The sequence below is a fragment of the Aquarana catesbeiana genome, linkage group LG02, assembly GCF_042186555.1.
Source record: "Aquarana catesbeiana isolate 2022-GZ linkage group LG02, ASM4218655v1, whole genome shotgun sequence".
Classification (NCBI taxonomy): domain Eukaryota; kingdom Metazoa; phylum Chordata; class Amphibia; order Anura; family Ranidae; genus Aquarana; species Aquarana catesbeiana.
In genome coordinates, this window is record NC_133325.1 from 753,578,408 (window position 1) to 753,599,738 (window position 21,331).

The 21,331-nt window shown below is 42.6% G+C and overlaps 1 protein-coding gene across 2 annotated transcripts in view; it reads right to left on the minus strand.

Annotated features, from left to right (window-relative positions):
* Window positions 1–1,572: 1,572 nt before the first annotated feature.
* Window positions 1,573–21,331, minus strand: part of TMEM50B (transmembrane protein 50B) — a 52,776-nt gene continuing 33,017 nt past the window's right edge. Inside the window, exons 5-7 of one of the 2 annotated variants that reach the window (XM_073617157.1) lie at window positions 18,591–18,683; window positions 17,983–18,040; window positions 1,573–16,348 (exon numbers count right to left, since the gene is read on the minus strand). In XM_073617157.1, the coding sequence (XP_073473258.1) occupies window positions 16,303–16,348; window positions 17,983–18,040; window positions 18,591–18,683 (197 nt within the window). In that variant the 3' untranslated portion in view covers window positions 1,573–16,302. Of the gene's footprint in view, window positions 16,349–17,982; window positions 18,041–18,590; window positions 18,684–19,646; window positions 19,772–21,331 lie in introns of those variants that run through there. The other variant, XR_012241794.1, reaches the window with a different exon arrangement.

Consider the following 21,331-nt stretch of genomic DNA (forward strand, 5'->3'; position numbering starts at 1 on the left):
GGCAATAATATTGTCACTTTACTTCCTTCTTCATGCAGGGTCTACAAAATCTGCTCACCACTTCCCTTCTGATACCAAGAATCCTCCATGTGGCAAAAACCGGAATAAATAATGTATGTTCAGATATGACACATAATATCTACGACCAATGTTTATCAGTACACCCAACCAAAATCACCAGAAGGCAAGGTTCTCAATATTCTTGGACATATTTCAGTCCTTTTCTGTGTTTGGGTGGAATAATTTAAATGATAAGCCCACCCAGTACTGAAAATTCATATGAAAGCTGAACTCCAACCTTACTTTTTTCTTCCACATTTGTAGCAAGTCCTCTTCTTTGCTGCAACGGATTGCTCTCAATTCTTTGAAATTGCATCTCCACAATAAAACCCTTTAAAGCTGTTGCAGTTTAGACCCACCTTTTTTTCCTGTCTGAACAAATTCAATCATCATGATCTATACTGTCATTGTCCACCTCTCGCAGCTGTTGTCTTTCACTGCCACCAATCATTTTTTTTCTGAGCGTTATATATGAAAGAAGACATACAGTACCTGGCATCCCTTTAGACATGCATGCTCAAGCAACTAATCAGCAGATTGCACAGCTAAAATCTGCAACAGGGAGAAACATGCATGTCTAAATGGATGCTGTTGATGTGTTTTTCATGACTATAAAAAAAGCAGGGATGGGGAAGTGGGACTTTAAATAAAGTCCCACTTCCCCGTCCCTACTTTTTTATTAGATAGGGAAGAGGCACTGGACCTTACCAGGTCATCGCCTCACTCAAAGTCCCAAAATGTTTCTCCTTTATTTTTCATGACTATGATGGGTACTCACCATGGAGATGTGTATTGCGGTGTATGTCATATGGACCACTACACCAGCAACACGGGGCATCACAGCCCCTATGCGCAGCGGGATCCAGAGGTGCAGCCAAGATATTTGGAGTCGGTTCACCTTTTCCTTTTTCATGCTTTAACTTGATATTGTAAATGGATTCATGTTACAATAAAGTATTTGAAGGAATTAAAAAAAAAAAAAAAACGACGTGGGCGGTAGCTCTCTCTAGGTGAGTAGGACTTACAGTCACATAATTCTGCATGTATAACCAGTTACTGAAAATTTGGCACTGTGTGGTAGTTCATGCACAAACGTATTGTTTGAAAACAAGTTGGAGCTTCCCTTTATTTAGTCCAAAATTCAAACTACAGTAATTAGGAAAAGCCCAAAATCATCAATAAAAAAAACAAAAAAAAAAAAAAACAAAAAACACCACACACACTCCCAAAAGCATACTTCATTATTGAATAGAAAAATAAGACACAGACTGTATAGGTGATTTTTTTTTTATACCTTCTTGTTCAGCAAAGAGATTCCGTCTGCTAGTGTGTGGATACAAAATGGACTACCCTGAGCAGCCATAGATACTCCATCTTGTACTGGTTGGATCTCAGTAACAGGAATTCTGATTGGCTGCTATTGGTTACTTTTCTTTGCACTACATTTTGAATAAACCTATTATTAGTGTTTATGTGCTGTATCAGAAAACAGTCAATGGAAGCTGAAGAGTCTTCTAATAAGGTAGAGTTGGCTTTATTAAAGGTTAAGTTACAGGCAGCAAGTTGAAAACACATTAGTGTAACATAGTGGTTAATTTACATTCATATTATTTTAATATACAGCCATTATCAACAGCACAAACTATTTGTTCAAGAGCTTTCAAGACCACAGGAATCTGCTGCGGGCTTCATATCCCATGATCCCCTGGACTCTGTCATAAACAGACTGCTCAGAGGCCTTGTATGCTACAACAAAGAGCCCAGCTTCAGCCAATGATATACACACTTATAATATACAGCTGATTAAATAAGGTAGTCTCAGTTGCTAAAACATTTGATGCACACCTAAAGTGCCTGTAATGGATACAGTGCCTTGACTCACAATCAGTTTATCTTCAAATATATTCCATTAAAATCATATGCAGCTGAGAGAAGCCTCAGACAAACCAGTCCGGCACCTCAGCAAAGCTATTACTGCAAAATCAGTAGTTTAGAACCAAACACCACAACATAATATTCAAGTCCAAATATATGCATATTCCAATGGAAAATTATTTGTGCAAAGCCAACACATTGCAGGGGCTGTACCTTCATCGGGGCTTAGAAATCGTCAAACAATGAAATGGAGTATGGCAGCCTTTCTCAACCTTTTCAACACCCTTTTCAGTTGCAGGGAACCCCTGCTAAAAATGACTGCATCTACAACTTATGATACATTAGTGTAGTGGTCAGTAGAAAGGATGCTCCTTACATGTGTGGTCATTGGGAAGAATTCCCACCTTACAAATAGCTAAAAAGATCAATGGTGTCAGTGGGAACTTATCTGAGAGGGAGACATTTCTCATTGCTCAAGGAACCCCTACCAACCTCTGGAGGAACCTTGCATACATTGTTTTATTGCTTCGCATTTTACAAGCCCTTATGAAGGGAGGCAAAGCTTCTGAAACGCGTTGACTTTGCAAACAGATTGACTTGTATTTGGACCTAAATATTATGGTGTGGCACAATGAGGTACTGAAGTAACTCTTACTGCCTTTTAGATAAACAAATTTACTGCAATACAGTGAGGGAACAGTATTCTAAAATCCCAGTGTTTGGAGGCGAATAGCAGAGCAATCTGCCATGCACCTTACTTGTATAATCTGATCTAACTGGTCAAGAGTAGTTGGGATCTAAAGCTGTCAAGAGACATTGGTGGTCCTTTATGCTACCATGACTGGGAAAATAAAATTCTTTCAAAATTACGTTTAAATATTTTACCAATAAAATCCATGTTTGTATTGCTTCAGCAAGCTTTTTATGGGACAGATGTACTATTTTTGTAGTTATTTCTTTATATGTTCCCCCACCCAAGTCCAAATTGCCTATCTGTGGCCCATGGAAAGTTTTGGGTTGTGGCCTGCTGAGAGCCACACAGCTGTCGGGCTCTTCTTCTTTAGCCAAGAATCTCTATTATGTTGGAAAGAAAGTCTATTGCTCATCCTAAGGGTGGATGGTCTTTCCATAGCTATGAATGGCAATTTTTCTGCACATGCACAGAAGAAACAGAGCTAGGACAGGACACACACAGGGCCTGTTCACACTACACACACGTTACTGCACACCTTATCACAATGCACATTGAGTGTGTTGGTGCATTACAGTACTTTTATTCTGAATGGCACCGCAACGCACCTTCCGAGGGCCATGCTTTGCAAATCAACGCACTAATGAGCACTGAACTGCCACACACATCTATCAGAAGCTGCATTGGAACATAGGCTATGGGGCATTATGGTGCATGAGAAGCTCACCTACATCTTGGATGATACCCATGCTACCCTGTTTCCCCGAAAATAAGACCTAGCGTGATTGTCAGTGATGGCTGCAATATAAGCCCTACCCCCCAAATAAGCCCTACCCTGTTTCCTTGAAAATAAGCCCTACCCTGAAAATAAGACCCACAAGAACTTTAACTAGGGCTTATTTGGGGGGTAAGGCTTATATTGCAGCCATCACCGACAATCACACTAGGTCTTATTTTCGGGGAAACAGGGTAAGTTGCTAAGAGTTTGGGACCCCTGGATCTCATATAATGCCCAGGTGAACAGTGACCAAACCTTACTCTCTGTATGACGGTACTCTATTGCAGTGGTTCTCAACCCTGTCCTCAAGTACCCCACCCCTCAAACAGGACAAGTTTTGGGAATTTCTCTTAGGTAAAATACCTGTCCAAAATACCAAGCCATTGACTCTGATTTAAAGCACCTGGACAAGATAAAGGAATACCTGCAAACATGGCCTATTGGGAGTACTTAAGGACAGGGTTGAGAACCACTGCGCTATAGCCTAAAAATGCTGCAGTTGGATTGGACCACTAGAGAATCCTCATGGACCCTTTTCTCTCTCTCCTTTCCCTTTACTCCCAGTCAAGCTCTATTTTCTTCTCTTCCATTTCTGCCCTCCTCACACTTTTCATTTCTTCTCTTCCCTCTTATCTCTTCCTGTTTGAATGCCCCCAAAGGGGTCATTTGGCCTTTTCCACCCTTTTTTTACATTCTTTTTACAAACTGGGGTGCTCCTTATCTACAGCAATGTGCAATCCTTATCGGCGTATACACCGTGTTTGGCTCTCCTGTTATGAATTGATTGGCCACCATTTGGTGGTAATTGATATCTGCTTCTACTAGTACACTTTGCCGGGTACTTTACGTTATATGCTTAATTTTGATGTACTATTTGCACGCTTTTATTGTGCTTTGTTCTCTGTACACTGCTTTCTTGAAAACTCAAATCTCTTTGTAAAACAAAATGAATGGCGTTGAATCGTACCAAGTCATTTAACATGTGTTGCTGAGCACTGTAGTAGAGCTTGCATTATTACTGCAACCGCATAGTGTGAATGGGCTGTACAACTCCCAGCAGGCTGCACAGGGATTATCTTACAGGAGCGAGGGCAGGTAAAAAAATAAGACTTGCTGGTTTGCATACAGTTATAGAACAATGGCGCTAAAGTGTCTATGGAGCAGGGGCACCAGCTAAGCATCTCCACCGCAGAGGCCAAACAGTACAGCCCAGCCAACTGTCAATTCCACAAAGCATGGTTATCTGCATAGACAAAACGATCATTGGCTAAATCCAGTATATATCATCCCATTTCTATGGGCCCCTTAAAAGGAAACTATGGCATTTCCCAGTTATATTTAGCTTAATGTAAATGTGATCAATGACTATTAAATGTTAAAAACCTCGTTTCTCTATATAGTTTTGTTAATACATACGTGTACATGGGGGTGGCCATGTTTGCTCATTACATGTGCAGGCCCTGGTCCTGTTTAATAGTGCTTCACTACTCTCTTTCAGTGCAAGTCTATTGGTCAGGTCAGACCTGATTGCAAACTATCGACTACCTGAGCTTATCTGAGCTAACTATGGCTACCCAAACAGTCATGAAGCAAGTGATGCTGACCACATTCCCTGATATACAGATGACCTCTAGAGGGAGCATTTACACTTCTCTATACAAACTACAATTACCAAAATATACAACAGATGGCACGTCAAAAAAAAAAAAAAAAAAGTTTTTAGATAAATGTATATATGAAATAAAAAGTGTAAATACTGAAAATACACTTTACTATTTAAAGGGTCAGGTCACATTTATTTTTGATAAATGCTGCACAATGAGATACTGTCACCCATGGACGATCTGCCGTTATGAACTATGAAATGTGGATATTTTAAATTAATATAAGAGATAGGTGCACTTTACTGTTCCCTCTTCTTCATACCCATTTAAGCATCATGCATTATTTAAAAAAAGTAATCCATTACTCATACAAAATCTTGTGCTGCAATTCAGGGCATTAAACTTTTTGAAGTGCATGCATAATAAGTGGTGTTTAGCCACAATAAAAGCCCATTACAATGTTCAGTGTGTTGGTGAATCAAGGATTAATGACACGAGGCAATTTTCTACAGAGATTTGCATGCTCGTGCCAGCTACGTAGGGGTATGTTATATTCGTTCCTACGGAGAGCTAGTGCAGCTATTGTAACATTTGTACTTTGTGTTCACAGTTCAGGCGACGTCAGTGTGGCTGAGATAGACATTGGGGCTTATTTATAAAGACCAATTCAATAATCGTCTTTTATTTCACTGAAAATCTTGCATGGCTTTCTTTTAATTTATGACAGTTTATGAATAAACAGTGTCCACAAAGGTGGAGATTTACTAAAACCAGAGCACTCAGAATCTGGTGCAGCTGTGCACGGTAGCCAATCAGCTTCTAACTTCACTTTGTTCATTTAAGCTTTAACAATAAAAGCTGGAAGCCGATTGGTTTCTGTGCAGAGCTGCACCAGATTCTGCATGCACCAGTTTTAGTAAGTCTCCCCCAATGTGTACAAGATGTAAAACTCCCAACGACAACTTGACATTCTTTTTAAATTTCCGCTACTAACATGTATGGAAACTGTAACTTATTTGCTTCCCTTCTGGTCTGTTAAAGTGACAGTTCAACTTTTCAGAAAAAAAACAAAAAGGTGAACCAACACCCTTGCCAAGGTCCCCGCTGCACTTACCTCCATGGATGATACAGTTCACCTTCCATGTAGCCTGGTGCAACGGTCCTGGGATTTGAAAAATTTGCTACCTTCCCTAGGTAGACACTGGGACAGACCAGAATGGTTCTCATTGGTCGGCACCGCTATGTGACCATGCTAACCAATTAGAACAACTTTGATTAATTCCAGCTGCCCTAGGGTAAAAAGAGGAACGTGGATAGTAAAACTATGTCATCCAAAGAGGTAAGTGCAGCACAGACCAGGGGGGTGGGGAGTGTAGGGTGTTAATGCACCTTTTATTTTTTTCTGAAAAGGTGAACGATCACTTTAAAGCAGGGGTCTCCAAACTTTTTAAGCAAAGGGCCAGTTTACTAGCCTTTAGGCTTTAGGTGGGCCGGACTGTGGCCATTGAGAGCAGAAAATCCCCGAACGTCAGTGCTCCATCATTGGATTTAATGGAAGAAATAGTGCCCTATTGTTGGCATCAATGGAAGAATACTGTCCCATTGATGGTGTCAGTAGGGGGAATGATGCTGTTCCTTTGTGTCAGTTGGCGAAATAGTGCCCCAAGGGCCAGCTAAAGGCAAGCAAAAGGCCACATCCGGCCCCCGGCCGCAGTTTGGAGTCCACTGCCTTAAAGCATGACTAAAGGCAAAACATTTTTGTACATTTGGATGGAGTGGGGAAAGGTTAGATCAAATGTCAGGCTTTTATTGCCGTCTGTGTCCCTTTTAGGAGATTTACCCTCTCTAATTTTCCTGATCACCAATGTCAGTAGATAGAACAGTGAGAGGGAATCCAAAATGTTGAGCTGCCACCAGGACAGGAATAGAGCAGAAATCTTACAGTAGGGACATTTCAGACCTTTGCATGTTGGAAACGCTTGCAAAATCGCTTTCCTGACACACAGAGAAATGCGTTGTCATTGGTAATGGCACCCCCATGCATCTGCGATACATTTTCAAGCATGCCAAACTGCCAAGTGGTGTAGTACCATGTGATTCAGTGCAATGCATTTTTGGGGAAAAAAAGAGTGTGGGGATCCTTTTCCGGATCTCCCACTTGTGAGGCAGCCCACTGAAATGAAAGAGCTGCTCTACACATCACGCGCAGGAACGCGCCCACGCTTGGTTGCACCTGTAGGTGTGAACCGAGCCTAAGGGAGAATATCCCTCACCTTCGAAAGATATTCTTTCACTTTCACCCTCTCACTTCGGAGTTGATTTACTAAAACTGGAGCACTCAAAATCTGGTGCAGCTGTGCATGGTAGCCAATCAGCTTCTAACTTCAACTTGTTCAATTAAGCTCTTGGAATAAAAGCTGCACCAGATTTTAGTAAAACCCCCTCTAAGTCTAAAGGACAGGAAGTGAAGTGAAATCTCAGAAACACGGGTGGCAAACAAAAAACTGCCAGTGGTGTTAACCCTCCCCCTACTGAATACATTTTTTTTTTTTAATTGGATTTGGATATACTTTAAAGTGGAAGTCCATGCTAAAACTAAAATCCCTGCATCTACAGACATCCACGATCTAACACTAACCTATCTAGCCCTGTAAAGAAGAAATCAGTATACGTACCTTTTCTGCAGGCGATCCGACCCGATCCCACGCTGAGCTGTCAGCCGCGGCTTCTCTGTGTAGGCAGGTGCAGAGGACACGTCCGACAACAAAAGCCCCATAAGTAAGTCTATGGGTGACGTCACTCCCCATTCATTTCACAGTGTCCTCTGCAGAGCTTCTGCCGCTGGAGATCGGGTCGGATCACCTTCAGAAAAGGTATGTATAGCGATTTTATCTTTATAGGGCTAGATAGGTTAGGGTTTAGAATGTGGGTGTCTATAGATGCAGGGATTTTAGTTTTAGCATGGACTTCCACTTTAAATATACCGTTGAAAGTGTTTTATTATTTGTGTTCAATAAGTTAAAAAACTACCTGTTGATCCTGCCAGAAACCTTGTGAGCCGATAACTTTTGTGCTCTCTCCCTGCACTGACACTGTTCTCAGGTATGTCTGAAGAGTATGTAAGGTGACGGGGTTCCATGGTCCTATTTTGTATCTGTTACCCTGATACAATATAGTGAATTTGTGTTGTCATGCTAGATTGCTTAGCATTGCTCTCAGGTCTCTCTCTGGACTACAGAACACCTCTGCCTGTGGTATGACAATGAGGAGATAAGGAGGTATTCTGTAGTCCTAACATACTCCTTGTGCTAAAGTGGTAATGCTGCTTCTCCATAGGTACAGTGGGTCAGCACTGTCAGCCTACGACGGGAAGAGTGTTATTGGCAGGATCATCAAGTGAAAATAAAGGTGGGAAACCTGGAATATTAAAACTAATGCAGCCACCGCATAAGGACTGGTAAGCTGCAACATATTCCATTTTGGTTTTTGAGTTAAGATAGGATTTAATAGATTGGTCCTTTATAAATAGGCCCAATAGAGTTCATTTACTAAAACTGGAGCACTCAGAATCTGTTGCCAATCAGCTCCTAACTTTAGCTTGTTCAATTAAGCTTTGACAATAAAATCTGGAAGCGGATTGGTTTCTATGCAGAGCTGCACCAGATTTTACACTCTCCAGTCTTAGTAAATGAGCCCGAATGTGTCTAGTACACGCATAGGAGAGATACACTTACAGCAATAATGTCTCAGCACACATCAGTACACCAATCAATTGTAATGCTATGGATAAAAGTACATTAAAAAGGAATACAGCAGATGAAAACTTGGCAGTAAATGCGTGAATGAAAAATACAGTTCTATATAAATGTCATACTGCAGTCATTTTGTGGTTAAAACAAATCTACAGCAGAGGGGCATACGCCTTTTAAATTTGGGGCTACGAGGCTACAAGATCTCTACGTCCAGGTTCCTGACTCCATTATTCTATAGCAGATGTAATTCTCCATGATGCAGAGGTGGAAACAGGGACTTTAGTCTGAGATTTGAGAGTATCGGAAGCCAATGGATGAATTATACCAGCAGCATCCAGCCAAACTGGATTTCAGCTTTGTGTGGATCCTTTAAAACAGAACCCCAGGCAGTTATTAGACACACATTAAAGCAGTTAAGTATCCATGAGTTATCATTAAATTGATCTTTTTTAATTCAACAAATGGAAGTACCGGACCTTGACTTGAGATCGGTCTCTTGCAACCTCCTATACAGCAACACTAAGACTGGGACAAGGCTACGAGCCAATCAAGTGTGCTGCATGCAGATGTGCTAACAGGAGGAGAAAACAGAGAGATCACCTCATCAGTATGCTGCTGCTCTTTTACCAGCCAGTCAGCAGGATGTGGAATCTGTATCCCTTCTGCAGTCGATGAATGTAACAGAGAAAGGTGCCATTTACAATGATCAGTAACATTTTTATGGCCATGTCACAGCCATGTGAATGTAGTCTTATGCCACGTACACACAAGCGGACTTTTCGACCGGACTGGTCCAACGGTCTATCCGACGGACTTTCGGAGGACTTTCCTAACGAACGGACTTGCTTACACACAATCACACCAAAGTCCGACTGATTCGTACGTGATGACGTACGACCGGACTAAAATAAGGTAGTTGATAGCCAGGAGCCAGTAGCTGCCCTAGCGTCGGTTTTAGTCCGTCGGACTAGCATACAGACGAGCGGATTTTTCGTCCGGACCCGAGTCCGTCGGAAAGATTTGAAACATGTTTTATTTCTAGGTCCGTCTGACTTTTGGGGAAAAAAAGTAAGCTGGAGCCCACACACGATCGAATTGTCCGACGGAGTCCGGTCGGCCGGACCAAGTCTGCCGGAAAGTCAGCTCGTGTGTACGCGGCATAAGTGGACAGAGAAGACATGCCAGTTCCAAGAGAAACACAGACTGGTGGTCCTGGAAAAAGTGTTCTGGTCACTAGTCTGCATACAACCTAAATTTGTCAAAAGGTCAAGCCACCCAAAAGTGATATTTAAGTGTTAAGTAAATGCCGGAGAATTAAATCACCTGACTGTTTCTTGTATTTTTCTTCTACTCTTTTAAATATAGCCATATGGGCCATGTCTGTCTGATCAAATGGGCGGTTAAGATTAAAGTTTTTGTCTAAATTTTGGGTCTTGCATCTATAAAAAAAAAAAAAAAAAAAAGAAGAAGGTGCTTACATCTTGTAGTAAAGCAAGTCATTTTTTTATGACTTAAGAGGGGATTGTAATAGAGCTATATGATCAACTGCAACTCCATTTTGTAATCCCCCCTCCATTCTATAAGCTTGTTTTTAAAGAATGTATGTGCCTTATCTTACACTTCTTTCTCCTTAGAGTTTTAGACCTTTTTGCTTGAGCCAACTTTTAATTAAAACTCTCATTGTATGACTTTAGACCAATTCTAAGTAGTCTATGCAGGTAAGCTATCTTTGTAAATTCCTTTCAGCTGCCTAAAACTAATGATGAAATAAAATCTCTCTGTAGAAGCCTGGTTAACCCTTATGCTGCGTACACACGAGCGGATTTTCCGTCGGAAAAAATTTGGATGGTTTCTCCGACGGAATTCCGCTCAAGCTTGCCTTGCATACACACGGTCACACAAAAGCTCTCTGAACTTTCGACCGTCAAGAACGCGGTGACATACAACACGACGACGACCCGAGAAAATGAAGTTCAGTGCTTCCGAGCATGCGTCGAATTGTTTCCGAGCATGCGTAGGAATTTTGGGCGTCGGAATTCGTACAGATGATCGCATTTTCGGATAGGAACTTTTTCCGACCGAAAAAAATCCGATGGAGCATACACACGGTCGCATTTTCCAACCAAAAGCTCTCATTGGTCTTTTGCTGACCGAATTTCCAATCGTGTGTACGCAGCATTAGAAACTTAGGAGCGAGTTTACCCTTCCTTTCTTGTGTTGTAACATATAAAAGATATCATCTTAATAAAGAGTTCAGTCTCACTTTGCACATGAAAGCTGCCTGTTGTGTGTGCGCCATTGGGGTCTCCAGAATTCTGATGGGGTCGCTGTGGATTACCAAGGGAGGGTGGTCGGCTGTCCATTATGCTATCCTTACACATCTCTCAGTGAATGTTGTTGGTGAACCTCTGCATTGAGCTCCAGGGGCTGCACAACAGTTGTGGCCATTATGAGGGGCTGGGTACACACTATTAGTTTGTGAGGTTAGTCCAGCGACCCCCCCCCCCCCCCCACTGAGCCGTTGTGTTCTGACAGGGGGACAGCATGCTCGACCAACAGAAACCGGCCAAACGGCCAGCTTCCGTCTGACAGACTGACACACACAGGGGCCGAATGTCGGACGTTTTTTCTTTAACCGGCTGTTGTTTCCCGACATTCCTCCCGTGGGTACCTGGCAGCCCATAGATGATGCCATTTTTTTTCCCTTCCACCACACAGCACTACTGTATTCTTCCAGCGGGAGGGGGGGGCGTGTGGAGCCTTCCCGGGCAGCAGAATACAATGATTACTGCTAGAGGCTATAGCCACTGGCAATAATGGCATGCAGAAAAAATCCGACAGACTGGTTGTACCCAAGTTGATCAATGGATCGACTTGGGTAAACATAGCATGCCCATACATGGATTGAAAGTCGGTCGCTCCCTGATGAACCAGTTGAATTTTGATCCATGTATGACCGGCTTTAGGCTACATTAGGATTTCTCTTGCTCAGTGGCACAAACTAAGCAAGAGAAATCAGTCTATTCTCCCCATCTATGCTAAATAGTGTAGATGAAGAAATCTCCACTGCTGATTACTGTATTCAGAGGGCAACAACACTTGTGGCTGTCTGAATACCTGAACAGTGACTGCATCCGATTGACTGGAGTCAATGTTGGGCCAACAATTTACCCCTGTGCGGCTGACATTTTTCGATCAAAGTTTGTTGAGCTGGGTGGGGCCAACAGGGCCACCTTTGGCTTGAACTTTGGCTTCCGCCAAATCCGCTTGAACTTTGGATTTCCGCCAAATCCGAGCTGTGTATGGTCAGCTTTACTGCTAAGAATTGCATGAGGGAGATCACTGTTGCAATAACTTCGATTTAGGCCTGGTTCACACTTGTGTGCTTTAGGTGCATTTTAACTGCAGTGCATTTAACCACTTCTGCTCTAGAGAAATGTTTCCATTTTTTGCACACATGTAAAAATCTGCATTTTTGCCCATATTGCTATTATTAAACCCACAAAATTAAAAACGATCAATAAATGGTGTATTACATGCTGTTCATACTCACTCAGTCACTATGGGATTCGTTTTCTGTATTCTGGAAAAAAACCTGGTTGATCCTGCTGGTCTCTATCTCCCCCTTCTGTCCATGTCCCCACTGCAGTTGGGGATTTTGCAAAGCAATGCTGGCTGTTATTGCACATGCTGCATTTTCAGTGTATTTTATAACCCGAGCATTTCCTCACTATCACATCTGAGCAGCCCATGTGACTAGAGTCACACATGTGGGCATACACACAGTGGTAAATGACACTCCCCCTCCCTCCTCCTCCGTGTCCTCAAAACAGCTTTACACCATGGGGGTGGGATATTACATGTTGATTAATGGAGGCTTCACCTCCCTATTATTCTAATACACAGGCTGTAGGGGCATTGCACACCCTGTGACTGGAAAAAAATCTGCCAACATCATGTTATTGCCAAAAAATAATAAAGATTTAATTTCAAATATATATTTGTATGACAATTTAAAACAGCTTAGTGATTTTATTTATTTTTACTCTGTATCCCAAAGGCTGTTTTTCTTTTAATTTTGCACATGTGACCAGCAGCAGAGGACAAGAAGCTCCTCCTACCACCGTTTCCCTGCAGACAGGCTGGGAAAGAGCTGAGTCATGTGACAGCTGTATATCAATTAGGAAAGAGGTAGTTTTTAATAAAAAAAATACAGTACCATCATCCACATTCAGTAAAAGAAGGGACACTGTAAATTAAACAGTGTGTGTTTAGTATCACTTTAACCCCCCCCCCCCCATAGCAATATATTATATCATAACACAGCCATGGCACAGGTTCAGAAAAACATTAGCCCTTTCTGAAAAAGTAAGTCCTCATGGCTCCTGAAGCAATACATTTACAAAAACAAATTATATCTATATAGATAGATAGATAGATAGATAGATAGATAGATAGATAGATAGATAGATAGATAGATAGATAGATAGATAGGTAGAATTTTTTCTTTTTTTTTTTTTAAAGCAGAGGCCATGTAGAATAAAATAATAATAATTGCAACTTTTAATTTTGCATGGTATTTGTGTAACTGTTTATCAAACATATATTTACAGGAAAAATATAATAAAAAGTATTTTATTGCAAACACACACAGAGGTTGATTTACTAAAACTGGAGAGTGCAAAATCTGGAGCAGCTCTGCATAAAAACCAATCAGCTTCCAGGTTTTTTTGTCAAAGCTTAAGGCCTCTTGCATACTATAGCTTGAAAAAGCTCAGTACAGCTTATTTTTTTTCCAAGCTAAAATACAGCCCATTAATTGTAATGTACCTATGCACACAGGCACGTAAACAAGCGCCGTGTATTCTTTAGTAAAGATAAAATATAAAAATTTGCATTTTTTGCTCAGTAATTTACGCCTCATGCGCGCAAATTAACATATTGTGAATGCAAACATAAGTTTGCACGCATAAATACGTGAAATTGCGTGAACGCATATGCGTGAAAATACGCGCAAATACATAAAAAAAAAAAAAAAACGGCTGGAAAAATAGATGCTCAAACAGGAGTATTGTGTGCAAGAGGTCGAACTGAACAAACTGAAGGTAGAAGCCGATTGGCTTGCACAGCTGCACCAGATTTTGCACTCTCCACTTGTAGTCAATCAACACCCTAATACCCAATTTTTTGGTAAGATATAAAAGATAGGGTTGCGTAAAGTACTGTATTTATCGGCGTATAACACACATTTTTCCCCCTGAAAATGGGAAAATCGCGGGTGCGTGTTATACACTGACAGCATACCTCAGAGGGAAAGGAGGGGGGCGAGTGCCGCTGAAAATCACCGAGCCGTCATCTCCTCTCCACTCAGCTCTCCGCTCGGCTCTCACTCAGCTCGCATGTCACACACACAGTCCCGCCACCGGCATTGGACCAGTCTTCTGTCTATCACAGGAGCTGGTCCAATGCCGATGGCGGAGGCGGGACTGTGTATGTGACTGCCAACTGAGAGCCGAGTAAACAGGAGATAAATGCTCAGTGATTTCCTATGAGAGATGGTGAGCTGCACTGATGGGGGAGATGGGCGCAGATCAGGCTGCGGATGGGCACAGAACAGGCTGCGGATGGGCACAGAACAGGCTGCAGATGGGCACAGAACAGGCTGCAGATGGGCACAGAACAGGCTGCAGATGGGCACAGAACAGGCTGCAGATGGGCACAGAACAGGCTGCAGATGGCCACAGAACAGGCTGCAGATGGCCACAGAACAGGCTGCAGATGGCCACAGAACAGGCTGCAGATGGCCACAGAACAGGCTGCAGATGGCCACAGAACAGGCTGCAGATGGCCACAGAACAGGCTGCAGATGGCCACAGAACAGGCTGCAGATGGCCACAGAACAGGCTGCGGATGGCCACAGAACAGGCTGCGGATGGCCACAGAACAGGCTGCGGATGGCCACAGATCAGGCTGCGGATGGGCACAGATCAGGCTGCGGATGGGCACAGATCAGGCTGCGGATGGGCACAGATCAGGCTGCGGATGGGCACAGATCAGGCTGCGGATGGGCACAGATCAAGCTGCAGATGGGCACAGATCAGGCTGCAGATGGGCACAGATCAGGCTGCAGATGGGCACAGATCAGGCTGCAGATGGGCACAGATCAGGCTGCAGATGGGCACAGATCAGGCTGCACTGAAGCTGCAGAAGGGCACAGATTAGGCTGCATTGAGGCTGTAGATGGGCACTAATCAGGCTGCATTGATTCTCACTGACCAATATTTTGCTTAAAAGTGGTTGATTTAAAAAAAAAAAAAATTTTTTTTTCCCTGAAACTTCCCTCTTAAATTGGGGTGCGTGTTATACGCCGGCACGTGTTATATGTCGATAAATATGGTAAATAGATACCAAACATGCGAAAAGCTATGGTACCTGAAAATCTCCATTGGAGACGTTTTAAAAGCTTTACTACTCATCAATTAGGAGTTAACTATGAGCTTTGGTGCTAGAATTATTGCTCTCACTCCCAACGTGAATCATGCTGCATCTGTCCGTCGCCGGCTTGAAGACAATCAAACAGTCCCAAACGCTCAGTTCTCAGAGCTCCCTGAGCAGAGAGCTGGTGACTGTCAGTCAATAGCTCTCTGCTTTGCCCCCCCCCCCACCCCACCCCATCCGTGCTCACTGGAGTGCTGGGCTGTGAGGCTGAGCTGGATACCAGTCCAGGCACGTGGGCAGAAACCAGACCACATGGTCACAATCTTACTGGAACCTGGACCGAGTCTGTGACGTCAGCCGGCTGTGGGCTTCAGCCTGCTGTCTGCTGAAAACAGGTTACAGGAGTGCAGAGTGAACTCCTATGATCCACAGGAGAAGTACAGCCAAACGAGCTTTGGCTGTACTTTAATTTTTTTTTTTGGTTTTTAATAAAAATCACCCCCACCAACCCAACTGTGAAAGAGATCACTTTGACTTTACAGCCAGGAGCCAGCTAAAGAAAACAAACACAAGATGCTGTGGCTGCTACAGCCATCAGCTTGCGCTGAACCACCCAAAGGGCTGAAGTAGCTAAAAAAACTCTGCTTGCTGCGATCATGATGAGCTGTCATCAAAACGCAAGTTATAAAGACTTCAATGGTAGCGCATGGAAAATGCAACTAAAACGCACCACACAGATGTGAAGCTGGCCATATACAAAGTCAGGACATGACCCAGTCTACCTAGAACTAAATTAAATTATTGCCTTTGGATGCATTGATCCTTTAAATGACCCCTCTGCTGGAAAATGAATAACCACATCATTCACTGCAGGACATTTCATCCTCTAAACACAGGTCTTCATAAAAAAATAAATTACAGGATCCAGCTTATCAGAGATACAGCAGGCAATTCTAACATGTTGTAAAATGACTCTCTGCCTCGCTGGAGATTGTGCTAAAACTGAGGCTATAATGTTTTAAATAAACGGATATGTATAAACATTAACCAGCAAAAAAAAAAACAAAACAGTCAAACCAGGAAAAACAGATGAAATTCTATGTTTCAGGACCATAATTCTTCTGTTCTTCCAAACTTGTAGATAAGAGTGCTGCGGGAGAAAGTAAAAAAAAAGTGGTCAATAAATGTTCACTAAAAGACCAGATAGGGGTGATGTCAGATGGGTGCTTTTAGTGGCACATCAACATTGAAGCCCAGCTAAATACATTCCAGGTTCTTTAAAAAGGGTGTTCAATGTCTTATGCCCCGTACACACGGTCGGATTTTCCGATGGAAAATGTCCGATCGGAGCGTGTTGTCGGAAATTCCGACCGTGTGTAGGCTCCATCGGACATTTTCCATCGGATTTTCCGACACACAAAGTTGGAGAGCAGGAGATAAGATTTTCCGACAACAAAATCCGTTGTCGGAAATTCCGATCGTGTGTACACAAATCCGACGGACAAAGTGCCACGCATGCTCAGAATAAATAAAGAGATGAAAGCTATTGGCCACTGCCCTGTTTATAGTCCCGACGTACATGTTTTACGTCACCGCGTTTAAAACGATCGGATTTTCCGACAACTTTGTGTGACCGTGTGTATGCAAGACAAGTTTGAGCCAACATCCGTTGGAAAGAATCCTAGGATTTTGTTGTCGGAATGTCCGAACAAAGTCCGACCATGTGTACGGGGCATTACAGTTTGTTTTCTTAGGAAAGCAGCCACAGCCAGTAGAAAAGCCTATCTACCTGCCAGCGTGTCTTTAGAACCACATTAGGAATACTTTCACCCTATTCCATGAGAAAAACACAATAGAATGCATCTCTTAACCACTTGCCTACTGGGCACTTTCACCCCCTTCCTGCTCAGGGCAATTTTCAGCTTTCAGCGCTGTCACACTTTGAATGACAATTGCGTGGTCCTCCAACGCCGTACCCAGATTTAATGACAGAGAGAGCTTTCTTTTGGTGGTATTCAATCGCCACTGGGTTTTTTATTTTTTGCTAAACCAACAAAGACCAAAAATGTTTTCTTAGCTTCTGTTATAAAATGTTGTAAATAAGTAATTTTTCTCCTTTACTGATGTGCGCTGATTAGGCTGCACTGATTGGCAGCACTGGTGGGCACTGTTGGGGCTGCAATATAATTAGGACACTGATTGTCAGTGTACATGTCCCCTGTGTTTATTTGCTGGTTTTCGTCTCTCCTCTCCTTACAAGCTGACGCGTGAGGGGAGGATTGCCGATAACCAGCAAATCCTGGGAAAGGCAAATGGGGTGAGCACCTCTCCAAAGGCATTCCTGTGAGATCTTCAGCTGCCAAAAAATCCTGGGTGCCTGCCTGGGTCCACAAACCCCATATGCAGGTAGAAAATAAAAAGATAGCGGCACTTCCAGAAAATAAAAACAGCTCCTTTTATTGTACAAATATAGGAAAGAAAGACACTCACTCAACCCAAGGTGGGTCAGCAGATGCATTTCACACTTGCTGAAGGATTAAGCACTGGAGTGTGAAACGCGTCTGCTGACTGAACGTCATTGGTGGGCTGGCTTCAAGAATAAAGCAGGCCCACCGATAACGCAGGAATCAATATGGTGGTTGTCTTAAGCATGGAGTTGAACAAAGAAGTGGAATCTATGAAAACTTGCAACTATATGGCAAGAAACGTTGATGATTTTTGTAATGTAGTCCAAAGATGCCTACTGATGCGGAAACAAGTGTGGAGGGGTTAACTTTAACATACCTAAAAAATATTAAAGCGTTCTGGAAAAACACAGCCAGCCCGGGGTAGACATTAACATCTAGAGAATAAGTCAGAGAATAAAACGTATGTTAACCATTCATAGGGAAAAATGGAACAGCTCATAAATGTGGATTAATGACCATATACAGAAAACAGAGTACATGCTATATATCTCTATAGGAGTATAAGCCAATTGTAAATATTCTCTATGGATACAGTTGACTATCAGTGCAAAGTCCACGATAAACTCAACCTCACCCAGATGCATACATTGATTATAAAATTCCTTCTCTCAGGTGAAAGTAATCCTGACCCGAGATTCACAGATGATTCACAGAACATGGTTGAAATATTAATCTATCCTGTAATTCTGCAGACAACGGATTACTAAAGAGAAGTACATAAGTACAATGAAAGAAATATGATTGGAAAAACAAGTGGACAAGGAAACACAATTGGTGGGACTGGCTCACAGATATAGTTTGCTGTCTTTTATGTCTTTATATATTTGCACTTAGTAAAAAAAAAACAAAAAACAAAAACAAAACACAGATGACAGCTGCAGCCTTACTGGTTGCTTTACCCAACAATGGGAAAGGGGAACTCACTTTGTGTAACATAGGCACCAAAAAGGATCCACATGGAGGCAATAAGTGACCCAAACATCATCATGAAGCCGATGAATAGCCAAATCCGAGCTCCTGTGAGACAGAGATCACAGCATTACACACATTTTAAGAATACGTTTGTACCCCAACATTTCCTATTCCTGATATGTGCACGTTGTATCATGTACTTGTGTTAAAAAGTATCCTATTCTGGAGGAGGTTTGACGGAGGCCTTCGGGGCGCCCCTTCCTCCGGTGCGGGCCAGCAGGGCCATCCTGTAGTCAACCTAGCATTTTAGTTATACCTGCCTGTCTAGGTTTGCTTTTGGGTATACCTGACCAAGCCCCTATTCGCATTGGTCAATAAGTTTGCCCATTGGGCTGCCTTTATTTCCTTAAAGCGGGATTCCGTCCCTGAAAAAAAAAATTAAAAGTCAGCAGCTACAAACACTGTAGCTGCTGACTTTAAATAAGCACACTTACCTGTCCTGGGTGCCCCCAATGTCGGCCGCCCAAGGACAACCCATCCCTCGGCTCTCTGGTCCCAGCACCGCCATCCTAAGTAAGGGAAACAGGCAGTGGAGCTTTGCAGCTTCACTGCAAATTTCCTACTGCGCACGCGCAAGCGGCGCTCTGTGAATGGGATGCGATGTGTTGTGGGACACACACAGTTCCCATAACACACCGCGCCCCATTCCCAGAAGATTGAAGATCACCGCGGTGTAGGAAGAGGCAGATTAGGAAGACTGCCTAGCAACAGCCATTTCACGTAAGTAAAAAAAAAAATTTTTTTTCCTTTTCCGCCATTTTTTTAGGTATTTTTTTGTATTTTTTTGTGCAATTTTTTTTTCAGGGTGGACCTCCACTTTAACGGGATTGTTTCATAGCCAAGTTGTCTTATATCCTGTACTCTTGCATTTTGTACATGTCCACCTGTATATGTTTCTACCCCTTTGCATCCATGGATATGTTCGTGATGGCATATTATTTTGTCCTAAATAAAGATTATATTAAAAAAAAGTATCCTGTTCTCTATTGCTTCCCTTGTGTGAAATACCTGGTGATCCTGCCAGTCCCTCTGCTTTCCTATTTCAAAGTGACCATGCACATCCATCCCAGTGTGGTCAGTTTTCTGGCTGTGCTGGGAGCACAGGCTGCCTAGCGTCCCCTTTCCGTAAGCAGCTGAGAACAGAGATTATGTGATCAAGGTATTTATAATGTTTTTTTTTTTTATATCTAAACACAAATGTTTTGCCTTTCATTTCTATTTTAAACTGAATGGGTTGATTTACAAGGTGAGGATTTACATACACTTTAACTGATACATAGCGTACCTGGCACAAAGAGACATCTACATAAATGAAAAGCACCAAGATGGGTAGGCTGCCATTACTGACATCTCATCCAGAAAATCCTAGCCGTCATGCTAATCCAAATTTTTGAGTTGCTGACCAGAAATATGCAGAGAAGGAGCTCAGACTTCACGCTTTCCTAAACAGCTACATATTTTAACCTCTTCCCGCCCAAGGTACGTCATATGACGTCCTGGACTTTGAGCGAGTATATCTGAATGATGGGTGCAGCTACAGGCATCAGATATCGGCTTTTTCAGGCGGCGATTTCCTACACCATAAGAATGATCATAGCGACTGTTCCACCGCTTGATCGTTCTTATGGGCGGCGAGAGGGGACGCCCCACCCGACGCCCTGCGGTGCTTCTACCGAGCCACCGCTTTCATCAGTGAGTCAGAGAACGGATCCGCCGGCCCCGGATGTCCACCATAGAGATTTCCGGCGGACCAGATGATCACTGGAGTCTCTATGATCGTTTGGAGGCCAGGCGTAATGTTATGACGTCACGCCCGGCCTCTGAATTCAAACAAATGGCGCCGCCTCGGCAGGGAAGCCGAGATAATTTATTTATATTTTTTTTATTTCAGGCTTCCCAGCCTAGAGCGGAGATCTGGGGTCAATAAGACTCACTGTAAAGAGGACCTGTCATGCCATATTCCTATTACAAGGGATGTTTACATTCTTTGTAATAGGAATAAAAGCGATCAAAATTAAAAAATTTTTTTAAAAAGTGTCAAACTACAAAAAAGAAAAGTAGAATTAAAAAAAAAAAAAAAAAAAAATTTAAAGCCCCCCTGTCCCTGTGTGCTCGCACGCAGAAGCGAATGCATACATAGGTCCAGCCCACATATGAAAAAGGTGTTCAAACCACACATGTGAGGTATCGCACGATCAGCAGAGCAAGAGCAATAATTCTAGCACTAGACCTCCTCTGTAACTCAAAACATGTAACCAGTAAAAAATGTTAAAGCGTCGCCTATGGGGATTTTTAAGTACCGAAATTTGGCGCCATTCCACGAGCGTGTGCAATTTTGAAGCGTGACATGTTAGGTATCTATTTACTCAGCGTAACTTCATCTTTCACATTATGCAAAAAAATTGGGGTAATTTTAATGTTTTGGTTTTTTTTTTTTAAAGCATGAAACTGTTTTTTTCCCCTAAAAAAAAGTGTTAGAAAAATTGCTGCGCAAATACCGTGCGAGTTAACAAGTTGCAACGACCGCCACTGTATTCTCTAGGGTCTAGATGCAGCCAACAAAAAAGAAAAAAACTTTTGCTGGCATGAACCCGAGTCCTCAATATGAAAATTAGCTACCCAGGCAAATCCAACAATAGTTATGAATTCCAATCCCATTTTTTTCCTATTAATGCTGTAGCTGTAGTTCTGGG